This window comes from Anguilla rostrata, chromosome 16, assembly GCF_018555375.3.
Source record: "Anguilla rostrata isolate EN2019 chromosome 16, ASM1855537v3, whole genome shotgun sequence".
Lineage (NCBI taxonomy): Eukaryota > Metazoa > Chordata > Actinopteri > Anguilliformes > Anguillidae > Anguilla > Anguilla rostrata.
The window spans coordinates 1456621-1483743 of record NC_057948.1 but is presented as its reverse complement, the minus strand read 5'-3'; the positions used below and the strand labels follow the sequence as shown (position 1 = coordinate 1483743).

At 43.7% G+C, this 27123-nt stretch overlaps 2 protein-coding genes across 6 annotated transcripts in view; both read right to left on the bottom strand.

Moving 5' to 3' along the window:
- The window catches only part of LOC135242401 (NACHT, LRR and PYD domains-containing protein 12-like), a 505695-nt gene that overhangs the window by 150908 nt on the left and 327664 nt on the right, over positions 1-27123 (bottom strand). The window lies entirely within an intron of this gene.
- LOC135242439 (cyclic AMP-responsive element-binding protein 3-like protein 1) lies at positions 9797-11702 on the bottom strand. Its single transcript, XM_064313523.1, has 2 exons — positions 11587-11702; positions 9797-10053 (listed from the first exon to the last, which is right to left on the bottom strand). Exons 1-2 carry the CDS (start codon positions 11672-11674, stop codon positions 9821-9823), a joined length of 321 nt encoding a protein of 106 aa, XP_064169593.1. The 5' UTR covers positions 11675-11702; the 3' UTR covers positions 9797-9820.

Here is a 27123-nt window from a genome sequence, read left to right as displayed (position 1 = left end):
TGAAATCTTGTTCGCCAATCCAAGAGTGGTTAGGCAAGGGAAAAATGTTACATTCATGTGGGTCCCAGCACATTCAGATATCCCGGGAAACGAGAGAGCAGATATGTTGGCAAAGAAGCAGTCAAAAGGGAAGTGTTGAAATTAATATCAAGTTATCAAAGTCAGAGGAAAGGGCATTGTGTGGGGAAATATCAATAAAGAATGGCAGCAGCACTGGGATCAGGAGAGAAGGGGAGACATTTACATCTGATACAAAATAGAGTAGGCAGTGTAAGAAAGAGGGAGGAAACAGAAGAGAGGAGGTTGTAATATCAAGATTAAGAATAGGACACAGCAATTTACGCAGCACGCTTCATCTTATAGGTAAACATCCAACCGGTCTTTGTGAAATCTGTCGGGTACCAGAAACCTCAGAACACATTATCATTAACTGCAGTAAATATAGGTCGGAAAGGAAGGATATGATGGAGGAGATGGGAAGATTGGGGATAACAGGAGCAGGATTGAGGGATGTACTGGAGTGTGGTGCTAGTGGGCAGGGGAGGAGATGTTTTATCAACTACCTTCGTGGAACGGGACTGATAATAAAAGTGTGACAGGCAATAAGCTGTAGGAGGTAACTTACTCCGAAAGGTGGCAGTAATGCAACTTTCAAGGATGCAAGCTGCCGTTAAACAACACGGAAGAAGAAGAACAGCTCAGAGTCAGAACGTTGATCGTATTCATTGTGCCGATTATTTGTAAGCCTTTGTCTATCGAGATTCCTGCGACACCCCTTTGCCCGACTTCGAGTTTGCCTGCCCCTTTTGGTTTTGTTTGCTTCTGGTTCGACCTTCGCTTTGCCTTGACTTCTCTTTTGCCTGTCCCTTTGTACCTTCGCCATTCTGATCTCCTGGTTTTTGATTTTTTGCCTGTCTTTTCACTATTCTTTTGGAAACTCGATTCGGCACCGTCCTCTCTCTGATTACCTGGCTTCGAACCTCGGACTGATTAAAGACAACGTTTTTTTGGATTTCCCTGGTCTGCGTGTGGGTCCTTACTCAGAACATAACAATCAGACGTTAAAGTGGTGGGTAAAGTAACGTGTGATAATGCATAGGAAATATTTTGCACTGATGTACGTTTCCCATGTTCAGTACTAGTAGTTATAATTATGAGTGAGTCATGATTTTAAATGTAATGTTTTAATGGGGAGTTGCAGACCATACATACATAGTAATCGTTTGTATGTGGCTAGATAGAGAACAGGGTGAGGTAACATGAATGTAAAAACATGGCGTTTGCTGATAAGAATGTTTTGTACAGTAGCCAAGTGAAGAAATATAGTTGGTAGAAATGGCACAGTGGTGAACTGGTGTAACTATTTAATAAAATGAATACATTTGCCATTATGAAATGAATGGCCGTGAGTGAGTTTTGGTAAAGCAAATATAAGCGTAAGAAAACGTTAGTATAAAATATGAAAATATCTGCCTGAGGGCAAGGAGGAGGTTTACCAGTCTGTGACTTTGTTAGTGCAGCACCATGACATAGCTATGCAATGCGTGAAATATCATTAGCAAACCTGTCCGTGGTTTTAAAGAAGAACACAGGCCAGTAAGCACAGCCGAGCTTCGGTTGAATCCATATGGCCTGGCGATATTGTAGCCGGTTAAGTGAACGTGCAGACGGTACATCATAATGCAGTGTATACGTTCGGTGAACGGTGGGTAGATGTGGTGCAAAGGCAAATTGTTGAGAAGTAATAGAGAATTATTAGTGAGCAAAAAAGCAGATTAAAGAACTTGCTTCTGGCTGGGTTTGAACTGGCGACTTCATGATTCGTAGACAGTGAGACTTACGACTAAGCCACAAACTGACTAACTGTATAGACTGGAAATGTTTCAGACTAAAAAGGTATGGGTATTTTGCATGTGCATGCAAGTTTTTGATTGGCTTCTGTGGGTGAAGGATTGGCTGGTGTCGGTAAAATGTCCAATGGGGAGACAGTTTGTGGGTTAGGCGGCAGGAAAAATAATAATGGAAGTGGAAAATGCAAAATCCCTTAGTTTGGGGCTTTATTGTGTGGACATGTGAAGTTGTTTATGAAATCTGTCTGTTTAAATGGGGTCAGAATGTACAGAATTTAATGTTTTTAAGGGCTGAGTGTCTGTGGCTGTTGTGGTTATTTTTGTGGGGAGCCCTGAAAAGTGCCAAACTCTTGGTGCTGTATAGGTATGGGGCATGCCCCCGCCAAGGCGTAACTTGGCGGGATGGCATACTTGCCATCCCAATTACAGATTGCTAGATAGTGAGACTCCACTGGCTTTGTATTCTGGCATTAGGGGTTGCCAGATAGTGAGACTGTCCATTGGCTGGCATTCTGCTATTGGTGCCTCGAGATAAGGAGACTCTCTTCTCTGGCCTCTATTGGGTATTTCCTGTATACTATACAGTGCTGCTTGAAAGTATGTGAACCCCTTGTGCAATTATAGATTTTTTTTTTGTTTTTACCATGAAATCTTTATTTAATCAGAACCAGTTTCTTTTTATCTGACATAACAGGTTTATATTTACCAATTCCATATTTTGGTTGAGAGGAAATCATGAGTGTAGTAGAAAATCAAAATGAAAAAGGAATTAGTGCAAAAATAAGTGAACCCTAAATTGATTGGTTGCATCAAGTAGAATCAGGTAGGTAAATAATTGTGCATCAAATGATCCAATCAAAGGAGAGGTCTTCAGGAAAAAGTTTGGGTGGGACTCTGATGAATAGAGGTAAAAAACTTAGTCAGTTTGGTGTAACCCATACATCTGAATGCAACACACACCATGCTGAGAGGAAAGATCTCAGAGGAGTCTCAGGAAGAGGGCAGTGAGAGCACATCAGTCTGGGGAAGGCTATAAAATCATCTAAAAAAGATTTGAGCTCCATCAGTCCACTGTGAGGCGAAGCATTTACAAATGGAGAGCATTTAACATGACAGCACCTCAGACTAGAAGTGGATGCCCTTCTAAAATATCCCCAAAAGCCACAATAAAAATAATGAATCAGGTAAAAGCCAACCCAAACATAACATCTAGAGATCTGCGGACCTCCCTTGCGGCATCTCATATAACTGTGCATGTTTCAACAATAAGAAGAACGCTGAATCAAAATGGGATGGGATGGAAGAAGCCTCTGCTGTCAAAAAGGAACCAAACTGCCCGTTTTAACTTTGCCAGAGGCCACCTAGACAAACCTGAAGGTTTCTGGAAGTCGATTCTCTGGACAGATGACACAGGTCACAATAAAAATTGTTATGTTTGGTGAAAACTTGGCACTGCCTACCACCAAAAGAACCTTATCCCAACAGTCAAGCATGGTAGTGGGGACGTCAGACTCTGGGGCTGCTTTTCCTCCTCTGGACCTGGACGACTCCACATCATTAACGGAACCATGAATTCTGAAGCATACCAGGAGATTCTTGAACAGAATGTCTTGCCATTAGTCAAGGAGCTAAAGCTGGGCTGAAAATGTGTCTTCATACAAGACAACGACCCAAAGCATTCAAGTACATCTACCACAGAATGATTTTTTAGTTTTGGATTGACCAAGTCAAAGTCCTGACCTAAATTCGGCTGAGATGCTGTGGCAGGACCTGATGCTGGCAGTTCATACCAGACACCCCTCAAACCTCATTCAGTTGGCAGAATTCTATAAGGAGTGGGCAAAAATTCTTCAAAACAGATGTCAGACACTGATTAGTGGCTACAGGAGACCATTAGTCCAAGTTATCACAGCTAATGGAGGCACCACATGCCATTGACTGACTATTAAGGGGTTCATAATTTTGCACACATGAAATTTGCGTTTTTGTTAAACAAAACGCTTTTGTTATATAAACAATGAAAATAATATATTGTTTTGGCTTTTTTTGTTTGCGTCCTTTATTTGGAAAAACTTTATTACAAATTGGGGTTTAGATAAAGATTTTATAAGTTTATTTAAACATTTTACACAAAAATAATGACCATCCCTTCAGGGTTCACAAACTTTCAAGCAGCAGTGTATATATCCCTTGATAGAGCCACGGGGGTGTTATATGCTGGGAAACTGCTCTCCAGGAGAAATTGGCCCTTTGCATCAACGTGTCTTGATTGAACTTCCCTTTGACTGGTTTGACTTGATTTCTGTGCTCTGGAATCCGGTGTACAGTGCCCTGCAAGTCACTGGCTCCTGGGTTACTATTTGGCAACAGTAAAACCAATTATGTTTATTAGTATTGCTTTCACAGAATGCTGTTGGGATTAACCGTCACTTTAATATGGTGTCAGAGGCTTGCTTTTAATTGTAATTATTTGGAATGCTACTTAATTTTATATGCTTTTCATTTTAGCACTGATATTCTGTCAGTGCTGATTTCTTGTCATTGTCACACTAATTCTTGATAGTCATTATGTTCTGTCCCTGTTAATGCTGCTGTTCCTGTGATGTAGTATACATATTTAATAAATCATAAAAAATAACTTGTTAAAATAACTTTGTGTGTGAATCACTTTATATTGACCTGCAGTCTAAATTTAGTGTCATACACAGAAGTGGATGTTTTACACTCATATTTTACACCGTTGTAACTTTCAGTTTGTTCTGATTTAATTGATACTTTTATCGTGTAGAGGACAGGTCAAACTTTTGAACGGTATATGGCATGCTTCATTTTAATTTTATTAAAAAGCGTGAGAGCCCTGTGTATCTGCAGGAGTGGTTGCTTCAGCACAGCATTGTGCATTCAAGTCACATTACGCATTTATATACGAGCACTCGATGAGGCATAATTGGTCTTTTCATAATATTTTACTAATTTTGCTGACTGATCAGCATGGCTAAAGCAAATCCTCTGGGGGTGGATCAGAAGGACAGGAAGTATTCAGTCTAACTAGGATATACAGTATGTGAACACGTCTGAATTACTGCTTGTAACATTTCTGTTATTTATGCTTTTGATATTGTTATATTTGCATTGGTTGTAACAGACAACTGTTAGCCTTTCCTAATAATCCATCCATCCATTATCTATACCCACTTATCCTGGGCAGGGTCGCTGGGGGTGCTGGAGCCTATCCCAGCGTGCATTGGGCAAGAGGCAGGAACAGACCCTGGACAGGGCGCCAATCCATCGCAGGGCACACACATCATTCACTCACCAATGACTCTCACACTCACACTTATGGGCAATTTAGAGTTCCCAATTAACCTACCAGCATGTCTTTGGACTGTTGGAGGAAATCCACGTGGACACATGCACACTCCACATTTGTATTGGGGGCTAACTAACAGCCCTATCTGTTAGTATGGGATGGAAATGGTATAGAATATACTCATTAAAATGTACTGTGTGCTGATATGTGCTAGATGAATGTAAAATATCCCTTGAAGTGATATGACATCTGTAAAATGCTGTCTCATCCCCATGCAACAAAATATTACATATTGTAGTGTACAAAAAACATACTGGAGTGAATGATTACATATTTAGGTATGTGTACCACTGTGCATCACAATGTTTTTTCACATCATTTTTAAATGTCATATCAATGTTTCATCTTAACCTGTCATAATGGATGAAAATCATTTTTTGCAAAGGTTTTGGATGGGTTTTTAGACCCCTAAACATCTTACAACTCTGTACTGATGAAGATATTCTCATTATCATTCTAAAATAATGCAAAGGTAAGTTTCATGAGTCAAAACAGTTTATTTGTAGTGAAATATATGAGGTTATGATTTACAGCAATGCACAATTTAGACATTTTAGATAGATTTGGAGACACTAAGGAACACTAGGGTACATTGCTTACTCTTTGCTTATTATATCTTTAGTTGTTTTGCATGTCACCCTCAGATTTTGCATACTTGCTCTCAAGGAGTTTATAATTCAGGACATGCTATGCTGTACATGTGTGATCTCTCAGTATTTAAAAACTAAAGGAGAACAACATCATTTTTGCATCGCTCAGATAATTGCATTTGTGACTCTTCATTTCTGCTCGTAAATGTAAAAAGTGCCTTGCTTCATTTAAGCCAAGTCTCTGTGATTCTCAATTCTGGAGTTAGACAGCCTGAAATAGAACACCCCTTTAATGGGTAAGAATTGGCCAGATTTGGCACCAGCATGAAAAGGTTAGGGAGAGTTTCTCAGAATAGCCACCTGTAAGCTATCCTCCTATTAATATCATATTTTCTATTAATAAATATATATAAATCTATTAATTTCATTGTGAATATTTTGTCAGTAAAAGGTCTTTATTTAAAAAATGATAATCTATTTCTTGATTGTCATTTGCCAAATCACCAACTATTGAAAACCTGAAACATTCCAAAGGAACAGATGTTCACAATTTGCATTATAGTCTCTTAATGGACCATAATTACTTACAAATGCACCACTTTTAGGTAATTAAATTCAATTAAGACTGTACTGAGAACAGTCTTTTGGTATTTAAATCCAACTACAATAGTATTGAGAACAGTCCTGTATGCAATTAAATCCAACTAAGACCGTATTGAGAACAGTCTTTTAGGTAATTAAATCCAACTAAGACTGTATTGAGAACAGTCTTTTGGGTAATTAAATCCAATAGCTTTCCATTTCATGATTGGAGAAAGTAGAAAAGAACAGGCCTGACCTCTGCAACATTACTGAACTGCATAATTACTGCATTAATGCCATGTCTAGCCGCAGACCTACTGCCCGTAAGCGGCCGCATCTGAAGATCCCACAGCACTCTGCAGGAGCGAGTTCATGTAACAGAGCCTGCTCAAAGCAGAGAAGGCGGGAAAAAGCCTGGCAGGCTGCTCTTCAGCCACTCAGAGAACAAGCAGGCACCTGGTCGAGATTTGTTTCTGGGAGATAAGGGGATGAGTCCTCCTCCCCTTCATCCGGAGTTCCCTCATCGCCATCGTTCCCCCGCCGTATTTTGGGCGTTCTCTGCTTGTGGCGGCCGGCCCTGTCAGTGGCGTCTCTTCAGTGTGGAGGAGTCCCGCCCACGTGCTCCCACTCGGAGCTCAGACAGGCACTGGTGTTGTTACAGATTCAGCAGGCCCGTCTCCCAACCTCGGCCCTCAGCAGGAGAAACTAAAAAAATAACATTTTTGGGGTTTTGCTTGGAGTAGCATGTAAGGATATTTCTCCTCCTCCCATTCTGCTTTTCCATCTCTTCACCTCTCTGTCTCACATCTCCAGTTCTCTATCTCCTTGTTAGGGGGATTGTAGGTAGGAGTTGGGGGAGCGGGGCACACAAGGGGTTGCCGTGGACGCCCGGCGGGAACAGGGTTCCGCGGTAGACTGTGCAAATGCGCGGCGGTTCCACTCCGCAGGGGGTTAGAAGAACTCTGCGCCGCCGTCAGGACTCCCCCCTCTGTGGAAGAGCAGAGAAACGGCCCGTTAGCCAGGGTGTGACCCAACAGTGACGCCTGTAAGACCTCCCTCCGGGCTGGAGCACCAACAGCTGCCTCTCAGCTTTGACTCAGATCTCCCATCCTGATGTATTTCTAAGGGTAATACTGTGGGGTTTAAAAGGCCACTTTACTGGTGAAACATGTCGGCAAATCAAACTGTTATTTTAGTTTATTATGCTTCTTCCCCCAGTTGAGAAAGCCCAAATGTATTCGTCTCAGCTCACTGCCACAGTGGATTCAGCAGAGCGCAGACGAGCATGTGGCCCCCCTCCTCTGAAGCACGTGGTGCCAGCCCCCACTTCTTACCATGCTGCAGCAAAACAGGCGGACCGCGGGCTCCTGATCGACCAGCGGAGGGCGCTAATGCACAACGAGGCACATAATCCTGGCTGAATGAAACCTCCCATTCATGTTAAACTTTGGGCTGAGTTTAACTTTAGCCGGCTTGCTAACGGTACCTGCAGTCACTGATTGAGTCATCAGAGCAAGTGTAACGTTAGCTGGTGAAGGCGTGTGGCACCAAAATGAGGCACTCAAATCTGTGTTGCGATTCGGTCCGGTAAGTACTGAGCGTATTGGAACCGGTGTTATAGTAGTACCATGTTTCAGTACCCAATGAATCCAGTGTGTGAATGGGCTCCACAGTCTGGTATCTGTTCAGGCTATGTTCCAGTGTGTGGATGAGCCCCATGGTCTGGTATCTGTTCAGGTTATGTTTCAGTGTGTTGATGGGCCCCATTGTATGGTATCTGTTAAGGCTTTGTTCCAGTGTGTGGATGGGCCCCATGGTCTGGTATCTGTTAAGGCTCTGTTCCAGTGTGTGGATGGGCCCCATGGTCTGGTATCTGTTCAGGCTATGTTCCAGTGTGTGGATGGGCCCCATGGGCTGGTATTTGTTAAGGCTCTGTTCCAGTGTGTAGATGGGGCCCCATGATCTGGTATCTGTTAAGGCTGTGTTCCATTGTGTGGATGGGCCTCATGGTGTGGTATCTGTTAAGGCACCGTTCCAGTGTGAGGATAGAACTCACGGTCAGGTATCTGTTAAGGCTCCATTTCAGTGTGTGGATGGGCCCTGCATTCTGGTATCGAATCTGGACCATGTCAGTACAGAGATGGGAGGCTTCAGCTGGCTGGGATTAAAGCATCTGATTGTTCGCCACTGACCTCTGCTGGTCGACCGGGGCCCTGCAAGTTTTAACCTGGCACGTGTTCCTCTGGATCATGCCTGTTTAGAGCCCTGCTTGTAACCTGCAGTGTGATGAGAAGCATCTGCCTGGCATGGTGAGGTTTGGAGAAAAGCAAACGCTGGTCTGCGCTCTCCTGAACAGACAATGTGATTGTGAGGGTTAGGGTTAGGTCACAGTGGAGGCTGTGATGCATGGATATGACTGGAAGGACAACAACGCCATATTATTAAAAACTCTGTAGAAAAAGACTTCAAAAAGACTTCAACCCGCACTAATATAAGCACCGGGTTACAACGGGTCCATCAGTTCAAAAAGGTAAGACTGGCGGTGAAAAGCAGAACCTGCACGCCATCTCATGTCTGAGGTAGGGCACCCGGCCTCTCTTTTCACTTCTGTTTTGCACTTGAGCACTTTTTGGAACTGATGCAGTTATGCAAATGAAAAGAGTATTTTTTTGGATGTCAGCTTGATAGTCCAGTTTCCCTATTTAAAGATAAAGAGGCCAAACTGCGCACTCACACAAGTTCAGGAAAAGTGCTGGAGGTAAAAAGAATATGTTTAAAATGAAGAACAACGTCCATACATTTTCTCCATTGCAAATTTCACGTATATTGTTTATTGAAAGAGCTACTGCTGAGCTTTCAGTCAAAGACCTTTATCAGAGCAAGAGTCTTATTTCCCTGTTTAAAAAGAAAAGTTACTATGGATCAGAGCATCCAATTTCTTAATTTCTCATTTCTGAGATTAGCACCTCCTACTCTGATATCAACACCTCCTGCTCTGAGATCAGCACCTCCTACTCTGAGATCAGCACCTCCTACTTTGAGATCAGCACATCCTACTTTGAGATCCGCACCTCCTTCTCTGAGATCTGCACCTCCTACACTGAGATCATCACCTCCTATTTTGAGATCCGCACCTCCTGCTCTGAGATCAGTACCTCCTATTCTGAGATCTGCATGTCCTATTGAGATCAGCACCTCCTGCTCTCAGATCAGCACCTCCTACTTTGAGATCCGCACCTCCTACTCTGAGATCAGCACCTCCTGCTCTGAGATCAGCACCTCCTATTCTGAGATCAACACCTCCTACTCTGACCCTGATCTTGGATAAATTCAACCTTTTAGGGCATAATGCACAGGGTCCGGATAAGGACAGGCCAAAGCTAATCCTAGATCAGCACTCAGATGCTTTATGAATATGGGCCCTGGCCTCACCTCTTGTGATACTGTTTCTTCTCGTGCGGGAGCTCCACTCCAGTCTTCTTGTAGTCCTGGGAATCTGCATGGGTCCGGCTCAGGTACTTTCCGGCTTCGTGTTCCGATGGGGTGTCCTGGTCCGGCTGGCCCTCCGAGAGGTTGCTGTCATCCTCCACCTTCAGGAACCTTCCATAGCTCTCCTCAAGCCGGGAGCCCTCGTTGTAGAAGAGGAGGGTACGAGAGCGAACTGCAGTGACAAAACATCATCAACAGGGGGAGTTAAATGCAGCTCAGTCATTTTCATTTCCGCATGTAAAAAACTCTAAATGTGAATGACATTGGAATGGACTCTCATTCTTAGCGACGATAGCTGCATTAGGCTACTGGGGGGAATGTACATCAATAATGCTGAATTTATTGGACAGAGAACCTTAATACCTTAAAACCTTTTTTTCATCTGAAAAAGTTAAACCATTATGACCAACACAGACTTGGACACAAATGGAACCTCTAGGAAAATACGAAGCAGGAATATACCCCAAAAGCTTCAATTGATTATCACAACACTTCCTGTGTTAGTTCAGTCATACACTCTGAGGCTGCCCACTTTGTACAGTTTCACTATAATATACTGTTGGCAAAGGGCTCTATTGGCTTCTCTATATGAATTTGATTGTTTAAACAACATGGCTGGGGGTGAACGCCTTTGCATTCCACTGTACACTTCCTACACTTGCTGCCTTTCTTGGGATTAACATCCCCCTCTAGGGAACTACTGCACCCAACCCTGGTGTTTGCACTTGCATTTGCACTGTGTGTCACTCTGGATAAACACAACTGCTAATGGCCACAGCAGTAAATTAGAGTAGTGCTCAAACCCATGCCAATCCCTACAGTCCATGTACCTATAGCTATAATCAAACCATGCCAACCCCTACAGTCCATGTACCTATAACTATAATCAAACCATGCCAATCCCTACAGTCCGTGTTTCCTATAACTATAATCAAACCATGCCAATCCCTTCAGTCCATGTACCTATAGCTATAATCAAACCATGCCAATCCCTTCAGTCCATGTACCTATAACTATAATCAAACCATGCCAATCCCTTCAGTCCATGTACCTATAACTATAATCAAACCATGCCAATCCCTACAGTCCATGTACCTATAACTATAAACAAACCATGCCAATCCCTTCAGTCCATGTACCTATAACTATAATCAAACCATGCCATTCCCTATAGTCCATGTACCTATAACTGTAATCAAATTGATGGAGATGTATCTTGCCTTGCAGGTGGCACAGAGAATTATGCCAAATGGATATATGTAAATACATATTTCAAACACATGAATATGAAAAATGGTCCAGGGCCTGATTCAGCCAGACACACAGGGCCTGATTCAGCCAGACATGTAGGGTATGATTCAGCCAGACATGCAGGGCCTGATTCAGCCAGACATGCAGGGCCTAATTCAGCCAGACACACAGGGCCTAATTCAGCCAGACACACAGGGCCTGATTCAGCCAGACATGCAGGGTGTGATTCAGCCAGACATGTAGGGTCTGATTCAGCCAGACACGCAGGGCCTGATTCAGCCAGACATGCAGGGCCTAATTTAGCCAGACACACAGGGCCTGATTCAGCCAGACATGTAGGGTCTGATTCGGCCAGACATGCAGGGCCTAATTCAGCCAGACACATGCAGATGGGCCCACTGTTGGAGACAGAATGCAGGCCCTGTGGGCTGTGAGCCGTGAAGCACAGACATACTTTGAGTGGCGGTGTAGACTTCAGCCAACAGAAGTGGGGAGGATTTCACTGTGTGGGTCACAGAGGAGAACTCGGGCAGACAGGGCATAATGGAGCCGATCACCAGCAAGAAACACAGCGCCACCACCTGGCAGGGATGAACATATACAGGGAGATTCAGGCTGAAGGCATATCGCAGGAAAGCCTATAGATGGCACTGTTCCCATGGCCACAGTACGCAGTACACAGTCACAGCATGTCCTCATGCTGACAGCCAAGCAAAATGGAAATAATGAGCCCACTAATATTTTATTTCACATCTGAGTTTGATGAGTTGGCCCTGTATCAAAGGTTTCAGATGTGACTATTTGCAAATGTATATGTGTGATGTGTGTGTATGTGTGTGTGTGAGAGAGAGAGAGGATGTGCAGCAGTGTGAGGGTATGTGTATGCAGGTATTTGCACATGTATACAGAGATGATGTGCAGCAGTGTGAGGGTGTGTGTATGTGGGTATTTGCACATGTATACAGGGAGGATGTGCAGGAGTGTGTGTGTCTGTGTGTTAGCGAGTCTGTCTCATTGCACACAGCAGAAAGCTCTGGATGGCTGCTTACCATCAGACAGGTGCCAGTCTGAGAGGAGGCCATCTTGCATGACTGAGGCACCTTCCCAGCCACCAGAACCTGGAGCTTCTGAAGCCGCTGGAGCAGAGACCTGTCAAGCAGCACGATGGACAGACGGACACGCGTCACTCAAATCGCCAACCCTACCTGCATTCTGCCAATGCCCGCCCCCCAGCCAATGCCCACCCCTCCAGTCAATGCCCGCCCCCCCAATCAATGCCCACCCACCAGCCAATGCCCATCCACCAGCCAATGTCTATCCACCAGCCAATGCCCGCCCCCAAGTCAATGTCCACCCCTCCAGTCAATGCCCGCCCCCCCAATCAATGCCCACCCACCAGCCAATGCCCATCCACCAGCCAATGCCTGCCTCCCAGCCAATGCCCACCCCCAGTCAATGCCCACCATAAAGTCAATACCCACCCCCCAGTGCAGCAGAACCTCAGGCACTTTAGAACCGTGAAACATTTCATGACTTTGAAACGGATGTGAACATCAATTTTGTATACTTGCTTAAAACTGCAGGCTTGTTTTTAGGCGATTTTCATTCTGTGGTTGTCCTGCTCAGCTCAGTGCTACTCTACACTGTAGTCCCGTGGGCTACAGTGTCTGCAGGTATTTGCTCCACGTACTACAGCACCGGAACCAAGGAGGTGAAATAATTAGGGAAATCTGGTGCTGTAGTGCATGGCTAGAGGAAATACTTGCAGACAGTGTGGCCCGCAGGACCTGGAGCTGATTAGACCTGGCTTAGCTTGCATTAATGCGATCAGTAGATGAGATCTCATTAGAACATTCACCTATTCTTTTATCTACTGGCTTTCCAAAACGCAGCCATCATCCCCCTTTCCAAAACCTGCTGTGTCTGGCTTTTCTTTTTTGGAAACCGTTTGAGTTAATCTCCACCTTCTGTAAATAAAACCCTTTTGACTTTCCTACATTCTGCTCTTCAGAAGTAAGACTAATACACTGCCTTTTGCATGAATTTGGTTGTATTTTCAGTTTTGGTCAAAGGATTTGATTTAATGCTTGAATTGTTTCTTAAATACATAATTTGTTAAGTAGTTGTTAGGCAGGTTCTCCCATCTTTATGACATGCGGATGGCTGGACGCCCTTGGCTCCATGAACAGGATGAGCCATCCAGATGATTTAGAGCTCAGTGCAGCTGTACAGCATCTGGAAAAAGCTGATCCCACAGACTGACACAGTCCTGTTCTGGCTGAAATGAGACTGAGATAATAGAAACCTGCAGTGGACACTGCACTCCGAACGGTGGCACTTCTTCCCCTTGTATTGTTTGCGAAAGCATAGCAGCCATTCGGTTTGAACAAGCTTCCCTCAGTTTCTATAAGAGCCACGGATGCCAACTGCTAAGAGGGTAGATCTTCCTTTCTATTTACTCACACATGCACCCAAATTAATTTTACATTGCAGTTTATAAAACTTTTGGGCATTTAGCAGACTTATTCAGAGGAACTTATGTCTCCAATACAAGGATAACTGAAGTCAGGCGCACTCTCACAACTTTAACAACAATCTGTCATAAGGCATGGGTTTTTAGTCCTAGAGGTGCACACATTATAAGACTCTGCAAAGACTGGAATCATACAGCTTCACACATTATAAGACTCTGGGAATCATACAGCTTCACACATTATAAGACTCTGGGAATCATACAGCTTCACACATTATAAGACTCTGGGAATCATACAGCTTCACACATTATAAGACTCTGGGAATCATACAGCTTCACACATTATAAGACTCTGCAAAAACTGGAATCATACAGCTTCACACATTATAAGACTCTGGGAATCATACGCTTCACACATTATAAGACTGTGGGAATTATACAGCTTCACACATTATAAGACTCTGAGAAGACTGGGAATCATACAGCTTCACACATTAATGCAATTCATTATAGACATTATATTATGAAACTGCCGTCCAGGCATAATTTTCAGACTCTTATCCCTGTACTCTTTTAAAAAAAACGCTGTATAACACCGGTTGCCATTGTACCATAATAAGTTGTTTGTCCATTTTTCCTCACTGAGCCAAACAACAATTTGCAAAATGGTATCTTATTGGTTAGAGAAATAGGAAGCCCAAAAGTCTGATTGGCTGTTGACGGGTCATGCCTGTGAAAAGGTGAACTGTGGACAACATTTTTCAGGCAACTTTGGTTGCTCAGTTGCCCAGTTGCTCCTGTTGCTGGGCGTCGCTCAGCTACATTGAGAATGAATGGACTTCCTGCAACTCGCTGAGCGCACCGTCAGATAGCTGCCAAAACCATTCATATCTTTCAGTTGAGATTTGTAACTAAAATTCATTGAAGGGTGAATGTAAAATTTGATTTGTATTTGTGTTAATTTATAATGAGTTCTGCATGTGCTTTCTGCACAAACAGAACTCATTATAGGAGTGTGCGCTCTATTCTCTAAGTACATGCAGTTTGGCAGTATGGTCAGAGACTATGGCTCATGGGTATGGTGGCACCTGCACTGAACTGTAACCGTAATTTGGAATTCATAACCACAGCAGTGTGAAACTAGATCAGGAAACAACAATTAAATACTGGATGTCGCAGAGACAACGTTTTCAAAAGTTGTTCCCAAACAACGTCAAGTAAACGTTACTGTTTTTTAGCAGTTAACACGCCTCTCTGGGTGTTAACTTTTATTCAACCAAAAATACACAGAACAAATTAATCATTACCTTTTCAGTACAAGTGTCATGGAAATCTCACAGATACTAAAGGAAGAGAGACTGTACCTCAGAGTGTCACACAGAATCACTCTTTATTATATTGGATCAAATAGGAGAAACAGTTCAAACACCTCTTCATAGGAGCTCGGAAAGAATCTCAACTAACTTCAGCAAAGCTTATGTACATGAGTGAGACAGTCTTTGTGTGCAATGTTACAGTTAAGGCTCCAGTACTTCCCATTTCCTTTGCTCCTCTTTCACACCATGCTAGGAGGGGAAGAGACATTCCCTTCTTATCAGTAAATGGCAAGTTCCTCTATGTAACATGTGGCAATCTCATCCTTTCCTGTCCATCCATGTTCTACCCTCCCTCGTCTGAGGGAGTCGGGCAGCCTTCTACTTTCAGCTTGTGAGAGTCAGCAACTTATTACATTCTCAATAGCCAAGCATATTTAAACAGATAAAAAAAGTGGCCCAGAACATTTTCTCCCACTCTCAACCCTTTTGTTACTTTTGAAACAACACAAATTATCGAAAATTTCAGTGTTAGACATACACTCTTTCTATTTCTTTTCCTTGTAGGCCACAATTACCAATTTTAGGCAGGCTCTTAACCCTCTCATTTCACACTACAGTTTCTTCATTTGCAAATTACATTTCTAAAATAACACCAATGCATTCTTCATCATCATCATCATCATCATCCTTTTTTCTTGTTGTGCAAGCGGAATGCTTAATCAAGCATTTCATACAGGTGCATATGCAAATTAATCAAATAAGGCATAGTATTAAAACAACGAATAAAGGTAATAACCATTTTACTATAGCTCCCCAAGATCCAAGATTGTGGTAATTATGAAATTGCGCTCCTCCTGCTCTAATATGTTTGTCTAGATTATTAATAGTTATGCTGTTGTTAGGCGCATATGTACAGCAGGCTTGTCCCACCATAGCACTCACACCACCCTTTTCGGCTAAGCCCATATCTAGAGCCATTCGGTTTTTCATAGCCATTGGCTGTAGTGGCATTAATTCAACAGAAACATTAGATAAAGCTTTTTCACGGTACTTGCCATATTTATCATCTCCCTGGCTAATTTCCCCATACCATACATTGGAATTGCTATAGCTAAGAATCGCTCAGTTTCAGTAATTCCACATTTTTTGCCAACGATTTCCCCGGAATGAGCACTTTGTATGCACTGTTACATGAGGAAGAGCACATGCAAAATAACAAACACCATGGCTCAGGCAACCAAGGCAAGCTTTATCTCCACACACCCACCATGATACATTTGGCAGATCGTCCTGTGTATGGTTCCATACAGGAACAGAGTATCTATTGCCTATTACAATATGTTTGCCTGTGCTTTTGTTTGGGCCCATACAGCAGTTTCAATACATGTACTATATCACATTATATTGTTTTTCCCTGGTATGATTTAAGCAGTAGGTTCCATTTATTTACCCAGTTAACATTATTTCTGTCAGGACCACTGTCATCAAAGTAGAACTTTATTGACAATAAAGGCAATACAGTTATGTTTGGCGGTATGGCTCTGTTCTGGAGCTCTCCCGCCAACCACGCAGCCCGCGTGGATAAGGCCGGGAGGCCAGCAGCCAAACCCCAAAACAACCATATGCCGACGTGCAAACTTAAAATGCAACCAAAATCATGCAAAAGGCAGTGTATTGGTCTTGTCTTATTTCTAAAGAGCAGAATATAGGAAAGTCAAAAGGGTTTTATTTACAGAGGGTGAAGATTAACTTAAAATGGGTTCCAAAAAAGAAAAGCCAGACTAATAATTAATAAGTGTCTCCGGCTGATGTGATGACTGTGTGTCCAGCCGAGCCTTTCGGCTTGAGGCCGTCTATTTTTTACGTGGATCAGTGGTTATGTGTACCAACAGCATGTTGGACATTCCCCTGAGGCCAATAATTAGATGTATTATTAATTAATAAACCAGAGGAACATACTATGTGTGGCATGATATTAGGCTATGTGTACCGACAGCTTGTCGGTATTTCCCCTCGAGCGCCGAGATTTGAACTAACCGGGGGAAATATACTACCGATTACGTCAGTGTAAATGAATCCTCACTCGTTGCATAGGCCTACCGGAGGAGCCAGTGGTAGCAGCAGCAGGAGCGCGGTGGCAGTAACGCAGCAGCGTAGGAGCCATAGCGCAGCAGCAGTAAGAGCAGTGATGTGAAGCACGTGTTCAACGATGACGTGATGACTATGTGTACGATCACCTGGAGGAAGCCCTTCGTCCAGTCAAGCCCTTCGGCTTGAGGCCGTCTATTTTTTTACATGGATCAGTGGTTCTGTGTACCAACAGTATGTTGGACGTTCCCCTGAGGCCAATAGTTAGATGAATTATTAATTAATAAACCAGGGGAACATACTATGTGAGATGTAATATTGGGCTATGTGTACCGACAGCTTGTCGGTATTTCCCCTCGAGCGCCGAGATTTAAACTAAACCGGGGGAAATATGCTACTACCTGCATCAGTGTAAATTAATCCGCACTCATTGCCATCCATACAAGCATGCATGGACAAGACCAGGAGGGGGCAGCAGCAAAAACCCCCAAAACAACCATACGCCGACGTTAGTCATCACTTCAGCCGGAGACTAAGTACTATGTGAAACGCCATTCGGCTACCGAAATGGCCCTTCATCCGGTCAGCTCGAGGCTGTTCTAACATTGTGGGTCAGTGGCTATGTGTTTTTTTTTTTTTTTTTTGGCCTTTCCCCTGAAGCAAGAGTAAAATTAAACCAGGGGAAAATACTATTTGTAATGTTGAAGGCTATGTCTACGTGTATGGCCTTGGCTTCTATCAATCACACAAAGCACAACCCTGGCCTGAACCCTCACAGGAGCAAGCCTAAGGCGACAGTGGCAAGGAAAACTCCCTGTGGCGGATAGGAAGAAACCTCGGAAGGAACCAGGCTCAAGGGGGAAACCCATCCTCCTCTGGTCGGCTCAGGTTGTTGATTGTGACAAGCATGTCAGTCAGTGGCTTAGCTACCTCGTAAGCCCACGGCCATTCAAACTAATCACCAAATATTATTAGGCTATGTGTACCGACAGCTTGTTGGTATTTCCCCCCAGCACAGAGATTTAAACCAATTAGAGGGAAATATACTACTCATATTAGTGTAATGAATCCTCGTTCAGTAGTAGTAGCAGCAGCAGCAGCAGCAATAAACAGCAGGAGCAGTAGCATCAGCAGCAGCAACACAGTAGCAGTAACATCAGCAGTAACGCAGCAGCAGCAGTAGCACCCAGCAGCAGTAGCAGCAGCAGCAGAAACAGTAGCACCCAGCAGCAGCACTAGCAGCAGCAACAGTAGCAGTAGCAGCAGCACTAGCAGCAGCAGGAAACTGATTATGAGAAAACATTGGCGGCTGCGACACCGGTACTTGCCAGTAGACAGTAGCAGCCGTGCTCCTATACTGCGAAGCTCATAGCTTTTGAACGGAAATTATGTCAATGCCAACGGATGAAGAAGTACGTGTCCAAAGCCCCGTAGCTTCACTGAGTATGCCGGGAACCATCACTGCTGTCGTTGCCGCACTGGAGCAGGAGTGGTGGTGTAGAACTCCGGAATGGGGACCACATTGCCAATGAGACGAAGGCGGACGGCAACCAGAGTTCGTCATGGCATTTCCCAATGAAGGCTCCTCAGGGCTCGCATGGGGGCGCCACCACAGGTACCGGGTCATGGAGGAGAGGATGGAAAACAGTGCTAGTATGCAATAATGACACGAGTTCCTTCATTTTCTCAGATTAAATGCTTGAGGTGTATACAAAATATAGCTAATTTAAGCATAAATGGTGAGATCATATAAAGAACCATGAAGCATACGGAAATGCCTTAAAAGAGAGACAAGTTGTGAACGGAGTTATATGAGGCTGAAGAGTCTATGCATCTTTTAAAAATTGTGGGGAAATGCATTATGCAGAGATTGGATGAACATATTACTGCTTCTGCCCATCAGGCGTCACGATGAGGCTAATCTTGCGTTGCGCTGTCGGAAGCGACTCCTGCCAAATGGATACGCTGGAAAAGATGCATAGCCTGGTCCCGAAAGCCGAGACGATTGGCGATCGTGTTTTTGAGTTTCGCTTAATTCGCTGACATAAGGGCCACTCCGGGCGAGGGCGGGCATTGAAGCAGGGTTCGAAGAATTATTTCTCAATACGTCACTATTTAAATATTATTTAACAGTTGGGCACAGTGGGCTGCTTTAAAGCGCCACATTGCATTACTAATATTCTTAACGAATGAGTATATTAGGAGAGGAATTTTTTTTAATTTTTTTTTTATCCATCGTATTGCACTCTATTTAGACGAAAATGCAATGTACGATTAAAGAAACTATGACAAAGTTATGAAAGCAGATGCTGCAAATCTGCCTGGAACCAGCCATAACCGGGAGCAGATGCAATGAATGACGCGCAACGCCATTCGCGTAAGCATGCAATTGTAGAGACGGCGAGGCCAATACCTAGGCTATGTGGAGCATGTCCGTAGCAGGAGGTATAATTTTTCCTCAACATATGTGCTCAGTCATGTGGTCACATGCCTGATCACATGCACGGTGAAGAGGTCAGAGCAGTGACGTGGAGAAGGCTACATGAAATCCCTTCTTCGCTGTGATAAGCCTAAACGCCCGTTTAAGTGTCATGGAATACAACGATACATTTATGAATGCGGAACGAACGCATTCACGTCTTGCAACAGCCTTGAGAGAACCAGTTGGACGAGACAACGTTAAGCCTAATTTGTCTCATTACAATGGACATTAGCAATCCCTAAACTTTCAGCATCGTGATCTGACAGCTAAATTAGATAGCCAACCAAATTGTATCCTCTTAGATTCAACACCAATATGAATTTAATGTTTTCATTTTTCTGTCGCGATGATTGGGTCCCGATAGGGAACTGGCTTTTTAAGTGCAAATCGTGAATCAGTGGAGAAAACTTTCTGTTTCTGAAGTTGAAAGCCGAAGCTGGTTTGCATTTTTACAACATTAGCTGTAGCCTACTTGCCGGTAACAGTCTAACACTCCTTGTAGTGTAGCGATTCAGTGAAGGGTAGAATGCAGTTTTGAACAATTTAGACGACTCTGCATCTCTGCTCTTTGCAACACGCCCTGCCGCCCATGTTCAATCTGCCAAACCTATAACAGCCAGAGTTTAACTGCCATCTCGCAGCCCAATCCTTCCGAAATAACTGTTTACACCAGGAAGTAGGCATAGGGGCTATCTAGTAGCTGCGTGGTAGCGACTGCCCTTAATCCATTAGCCGTTCACAATGAACAAAGATTCTTTATCGATACGCCTACTTTTCCATCTCAGCCAAGCGTGAGAACTTTGGCGTTTTCCCAATTCAGACATTTCTGCTTAGATTTACGTGCACGAATCCCAAATTCGCGTAAACGATTGATTGGAAGACCCCGCTCTGATCAAGTAGGGGATGTAGCGTATGACCCAATTCTACTGCGTTCCGGAAGGTAGCCGAAAGCATTCACGCCAGGGATTCTTTAGCAGTGACAGCATCTAGCGTTGACTCTGGTAGTGAGAAACTCGACAATAGGCATGCCATTAACTTGTGCCCGCATATGTTGGAACGTTTCTGCTTTTAGCGAAAGACTTGCGATATTCGTGAAACCAGCCCCTCTGTGAGACGTCCCCGCAATCGAATGCGTATATTCGGTGTTGTCAATTTAGCGACTTTTAGAGGAGGCCATAGCTACTTTCCATAGAAATAGTTGGCAACACTATATATTATGTGTTTACCGCTAGACTCAGATCTCAGCAGAATTTAAATAAGGTTGATGACATTACCCGGCAAGAATCTGCAGCTAGCAGATATGGACGTGGCAGCAGCTTCCAGGCTTGAACATGGCGTCCTCCATGGAGGGGCGGCGGCTGCCGCAAAGCAGCGCTCCTTGAATGAAGCTCCCTGGCAAGCTAGCAGTGAAGACAGTGCACTGGTATCCTCGATATCTGGAATATCTTCCTCATAGTGCCTAGGCTGTGAGCTTAGACTGGCAGCTAACATGTAGCAAGCAGACATGGTTTACACTGGCAGCATGCCGTAGCTGGATTGCAGGAAGAAGTGCCGATTTACGAAACAACGTGCAGCGCTTGCATGCAGGAGGAGCAGCCGAATGAGTAGAGGGAGGCTGTTTAAGTAGACCGCCCTGTTAGTGAATGTACTGTGATAGGCGAACATCACTCAGCTGAGCCATCAGCTGATTCAGCCGGAGCGCTTGACTCTCGTGGCCTGCCAGAACTACGCGATGCTCCATAAATGGTGGCTGGTGGATCTGTTTATATTGACGTGGAAAAATCCTGTAAAATGGGTTTCGTTCAAGTGTCCGGAGGAGCAGCATGCCAGGGTATTATTAATACAAGAACAGATCGGTGGGGTCGAATCTGCTGCGCAAGTGGTATTTTCCCAACTCCTCCTTTAAACCACCAATGTAATCCCATCATATTGGACATATTGAACGGTAAAGCAGTCATTGGAAGCCCCACTGTAGAGGAGCGGGGCATGTGAACACATACTCATCAGGAGCTTGTGTTGCCGGCTCTAGCAGCTTCAAGAGCCAACATCATATAAGTGTTATGGCCGTGGTGTGAGTGATGAGCATGTTCCAAGGATGGTGGGGAGCGGCTGTCCTTTTAAGTCCTGCTGTGGGACTACGGGGAACAGGAACAGAGCTGGAGCTATTAAGCCCAGGACCCCTCCTGTAGTCCTTGTTAGGGTCTTCATCTCGATTGATCCTCAGGGATGGTGACCTTTCAGCAGCGAGAGGCGTGTACCCACAAATCATCCGGTGACTTTCAGCGGCGTTGGAGTAGCCAACAGCACCTGACACAGTCCTGTCCAGCGGGGTTGGTGCCAATGTTTTCATCTGAGGTCCTTTATCACCACCCAATCTCCAGGCTGCAACCCGCGCTGGGCATCTGTCCAGGGTTCAGGTAACACCGCCTTGGGTTCTGCATAAATACCTTTCAACAGATTGTTTAATGCCATACAGTAATCTCCCATAGCTTCTTCACATCCTTGCAGAGTTTATCTATTCTGGGGAAACGGTGCGTTCACCATCCACATCGGTCACCCTGTGAAAATCATGAGAGGACATTCCGCTTTCTGCCATCAACACTGTGAGTTTATTCTTTAGCGTCCCGTTGGCCCTTTCTACAGCGCCTCCACTCGCAGGGTGGTAAGCACAATGAGTCCACACATCGATCTGCAGACAGATGCTGAACTACCATATTAATAAGTGAGTCCCATTATCACTAGACAGTTTAGATGGAAGTCCCCATCTAGGAATAATGTCTCTCAGTAATGACAGTAGCCTGTTTATAAGGACAACATTCAACCTATATGGAGAACATATCTACAACAACAAGACAATATTTGTAACTCTGGCATGGGGTTAATTCAATAAAATCCATCATTAAATGCTCAAAGGGTCCTTCTGGTCTCAGGTGAGCAGATTGGGGCATTACTGTCCCTCTTCCAACATTGTTGGTGAGACGTATAATGCATTTTTCGCCTAAATTTTGTGCATAAGTCGAAAATCTGGGAGCATAATAATAACGGTTTATGTAGTCAATCCATCCCCCTTTTTTGACACATGATCGGAGGAATGTGACAGTTACGCCAGAAAGGGAAAAGCCAACCTGGGCAGAGCGGGGCACTGTTGTGAATCAGTCCATAAACCAGAAGGAGTCTTTGAGCAATGGCAGGCCCACGTCCAGATTTCACAGGGGTCCACAGAGTACCAGAAAACCTGTATATCCTGTACTGAAAAAAGGTTGAGATCATTTACAGGCGCCAAGGACATTACCAACACGGGAGGATTAAGAAGTTAAGATCAGCATGAGCATTACCTAGGGAAACAAAATCAGTGGAGGAGGTGTGAGCCTGACATTTGTAATCAAAGAGGGTTTCAGAAGGGCTGAGAGCAGGTTTCAGACTAACTCGGCGTGAGAGATGGGTTTTCCTGTGGAAGTAAGAAAATTACATTGCTGCCTAAGAGTCATGACACTCCAAAATAATGACACACACCTAAAGCGTCGCGAGAATCAATGTATACAGTGAGGGATTTTCCTTCTGCCATAAGGCAAGCTCGGGAGGGAGCAAAGAGTTCCGCAGCCTGTGCGGAGAGGTGAGAGGATAAATGAGCGCTCTCTGTTGGGGAGAAATAACTAAATACAGCACAGGAAACAAGGGGGATCCCGTGGTGGGATTGCAATGAGCTGAAAAAAAGTATCATGTCAGAATTAGGCAAGGGCACATCAGAAAGGTGAAGATGGGGCTTAGTGTAAGCATCAATCAGAGCCTCACAGGAATGAGGTTCACCATCGTCAGCTGTGGGGAGCAGAGTGGCAGGGTTAAGGACAGAACAACGTTTCAAAGTGACTTGAGGCACATTAGTCAAAACATTGCTATAATGTAAGGTGCATGCGGGGGTGAGATGTGCAGTTTGTGCCTGCAGAAGAATCGAGTGCACTGCATGCGGTACACGAACAGTCAGAGGGGAAAAGGCTACGAGGCTAACGCAAGCTAAGTGCCTCAGTTGCAGCAGCAATAATTTCAGCTGATACCGGTGACACATGCAAATCACTTACTCCCTCAGTGGCTTCTGTACAAGAGGGGCTATCCCAAGCCTTCTCGAATGCTGGATCTCTGCCTGTGTCAGAATGTAATGCCATACAATGCAACCTAGCTGGTTTATGTGAGAAGCGGTTCCCATGCTCACATGAGTATGCGCGTGTGCTGTGTGATCTTCTTCAACCTCTGCCTTTTCCTATGTGTGATATGGCCCTGGCCCCCCAGGTTGTGTGACCGTGACATCTTGGGCTGATGGCGTTGACCATTGTCCTGATTCTAGTTTATTCTGGCAGTTTCTCGCAATGTGTCCTGGTCGGTGGCACTCTGATAAGGTACAATAGTCATTATGTAACAGTCATTCATAGCCACAATCACGTTACCAGTTCACACAGTAAGCATAGGCTGGGTCAGAAAGTTATGGTGAGTCATAACACTCATAACAGATCACTGCGTTTGGGGTACCCCGTCATCTCTGCCCTCCATTTTGACTTTTCCCTCTTCCTCTTTGTCCCTGATTTGCCCCGCCCTGATAGTACATTATTTGTGTGCTTTGCAAGTCCTTGCTTTTCTTTTCACCCTTTTGTGCTTCTTGCCTTTCAGCATGTAAATCATGAGCCCAGAGATGTTCCAGCATTCCCCCTTCCTATCCAATGCAAGTGGACATGGCCGTTTTTCGTAGATAAATAAACCTCCCACCAAGCTATTCTTCAAACGATGTTCTGGTTGTTGGGTCACACACCGGAATATTTCTGGAAACAGTCAGTCATGCAACTTCTGTTATTTGCGCAGGATTCAGTGTGCCTCTTTTTCTTTGTTCTTTCTGAGTCTAATGAAGAAGCTAGTGTATAGTGCACACTCACTATGGAAGCATGTTGCAGGCAAAATTCAAATGAACATGCAATATGTAAAATGTCTATGTAATTCTACATTAGAATTTAAATTCCCCCCCATATACGCACTTGCCCTTCTTTAGCACCAATGAGGGTGCACAAATACTGTAAATCTACGTTGCTGGTATTTTCTGCTTTTATCATTGCTTTTTAAATTCTCCCTTAACCTTACACACACTGTTTCACTCGCCATACATTAGTGTAGCTGAGTGATGAAATAGAAACAGGAATATTAAAAAATATACATTGTCAATTTTATTACCCGCCCCCAAATCAAAAATTAAGATTGCTCATGATATTGTCTCTTGTCTTTGTTTCAGACCAATACTGCACTCTGCAGGAGTTTTCAGATCATCTTCTAAATTTTACAGATGAAGTCCAAATGAAGGCTACTCCCCTGAGTACCTCTCAAGCGAGTGTCATGATTGGGCAATTTTATTTACATAAGACCGCTCCAGAAGGATATAGATTAGAAGGTTGATAAACGTTTATACCGTAATACCTGTTCTGTTCAGTGATTTTAAAAACTGTACTTAAAATTAATGTGATGTAGGCTTTGTAATACACATTTGCCATATTTATCATATCTATCTCTTCCAAATACTCTTATTAATATTGTTGGTTACCCTAAAAAAAATATCCTTTGATCTATATGTGTGTCATCACCTTCTCCTTTTCCTTCCTCTCTCTCTAAGGTTTTCCATGCACAAGCATTTTTTTACAATTGTTCTTATTATTTTAATTTCCATGATGAGTCTTGAGAGTGTCTATACCATCTGGAATACTGACAGAACACTTTTACTGGACTCAGAAATGCTGCCTGTCAGAAATACAAGACCAGCAGTATTACAAGTAATACAGGTTGAAGTATGTGAAAAGTAAGTGGCCCTTGATACTGCTCTAATGTTTTTGACAGCTATTCTATTTTAAAAGGAATAAATAATCATTCATACATGTAAATGCACATGGTTTCCCTTTTTAATTTGCAAAATACAATATATTTAACTTTGAGAGTCTGCATACCTCTGACATACACAGGAGGAATAATAGCTTGGAACGGTGTTCAAATTTAACACAAGTGAACCTGAAATGTCCACGTCTTGTGAATATGTCAGAGCCTTTAGTGTGCTGTCAGTGGGCACATTGGGTTGTATGAGAGAGACAGAGTGAGGTCTGATGACAGTGGCAGTGTAAGAGAGGAAGGAAGTGCAGCAGCAGGGTCAGAGAGCCACGCTGAAGGGCAAGACAGGGCCTCAACATCAGGGCCTAGTGGCTCCTCAGCCAGTCACTGCCCATCAGCAGAGCCGGCCATTGAAGGTGTCTCCATCCGAGCCTCATCACACAGCAGCACCATTCTCTGCATTCTTCTGCACATTTTCAGAGCCAAACCAATGACAGGTGGTGTCATGAGATTAATCTCCTCACTGATTTCAGCATGAAGCAGTCTCTTTGATTAAATGTGTTTTCATTGTTAATATTTGTTGATGTTTTCAGAGAGGAAGACAGAACCTGATCTGAAAACAAACAGCCACCAGGATGTATCAGAGACATGTTATAAAGAATGCTGAGGACAGGCCAGAGCTAGTTCTTACACTTGATCTAAACAGTGATGAGAAGGATTGTGAACGTGAAATGTTCGTTTATAAATGGCAATATATTGACTGGACAAGGACAAGTCCCTTCACCAAAAGCCTTAAGGGTAGGTGAAAGTAAATCAATCAGTACTGCAGTAAAATTTGACTCTCTCTACACAGCCATAGCCTGATACTGAATCGCTTTCCTTTACATTTGCTTAATGTACTCTAAACTGGAGATGCTGCAATAGAGGAAAGAGCAACACCACACTTCTCACTGCTAATGGAAAAGCTGAACTTTAGATTTGACCTTGACCTTGGTGAGTCGCTGTAACTCCCACAGAATTAAATAAGTTCAGATTCTTAAAGTAACGTGTCTAGAGGAGATGCAGGCATGTGCCAAAGATGTTCACTGAAAAGATAACAATGACAATTTCTTAGACCTCTGGTGAGTTTTCAAATTATCTGTTTGTAATATTTTCACAAAGTGCTTCGTGTTTTTTTATAAGACATGCATAAATTTGACAATGGTTTTTAAATGAATCATATCAGCCAAGCATTTTGTGATGGCATTTATTACACTGATGGTGGAAAACATACTGTTTAATTGGCTATTTTCTTAAACTACTGGTAACCTGTTTGTTCTTAAATGGCACGTACCATAATTGTGCTCTTTGATAAATCTCACTCCCATGTATTTGATCACATGTATATAACAAGTAGTGTCTTGTAAGCTCATATGGGCTGGGCACCCTAAAAGGGTGTAAGACACTGAAATAAGATAAACAAACAAACACACCCCAGTTCAAAGAATATCATATAAAATGTGATGTTCAAAGAATTACTGTGCTGCAACCCTGTGTTGTATGTTAGGAACTGTAAAATTATGTTGAACAATGTCAAACTGACATGGTGAAATGTTTTGTATTTAAGTTAGTGATGAATACCATTCCACAGCCACCAGCAGGTAGACTGGAAAAAACGTTTTACCCATGACTGCTTATGATGGCATTTTCTTGTGTCATAAACCCTCTCCGGCGGTGACACGGTGGTCCAGTGGGTAGCGCTGTCACCTCACAACAAGAAGGTCCTGGGTTTTAATCCAGTCT

Coding starts and splice junctions, on each gene's coding strand:
- LOC135242439 (XM_064313523.1), bottom strand. CDS start 11,674: ATGCCCTGTCTGCCCGAGTTCTCCTCTGTGACCCACACAGTGAAATCC. Junction 10,054..11,586: donor AGTCTACACCGCCACTCAAA/GTATGTCTGTGC, acceptor TTGTCACTGCAG/TTCGCTCTCGTACCCTCCTC.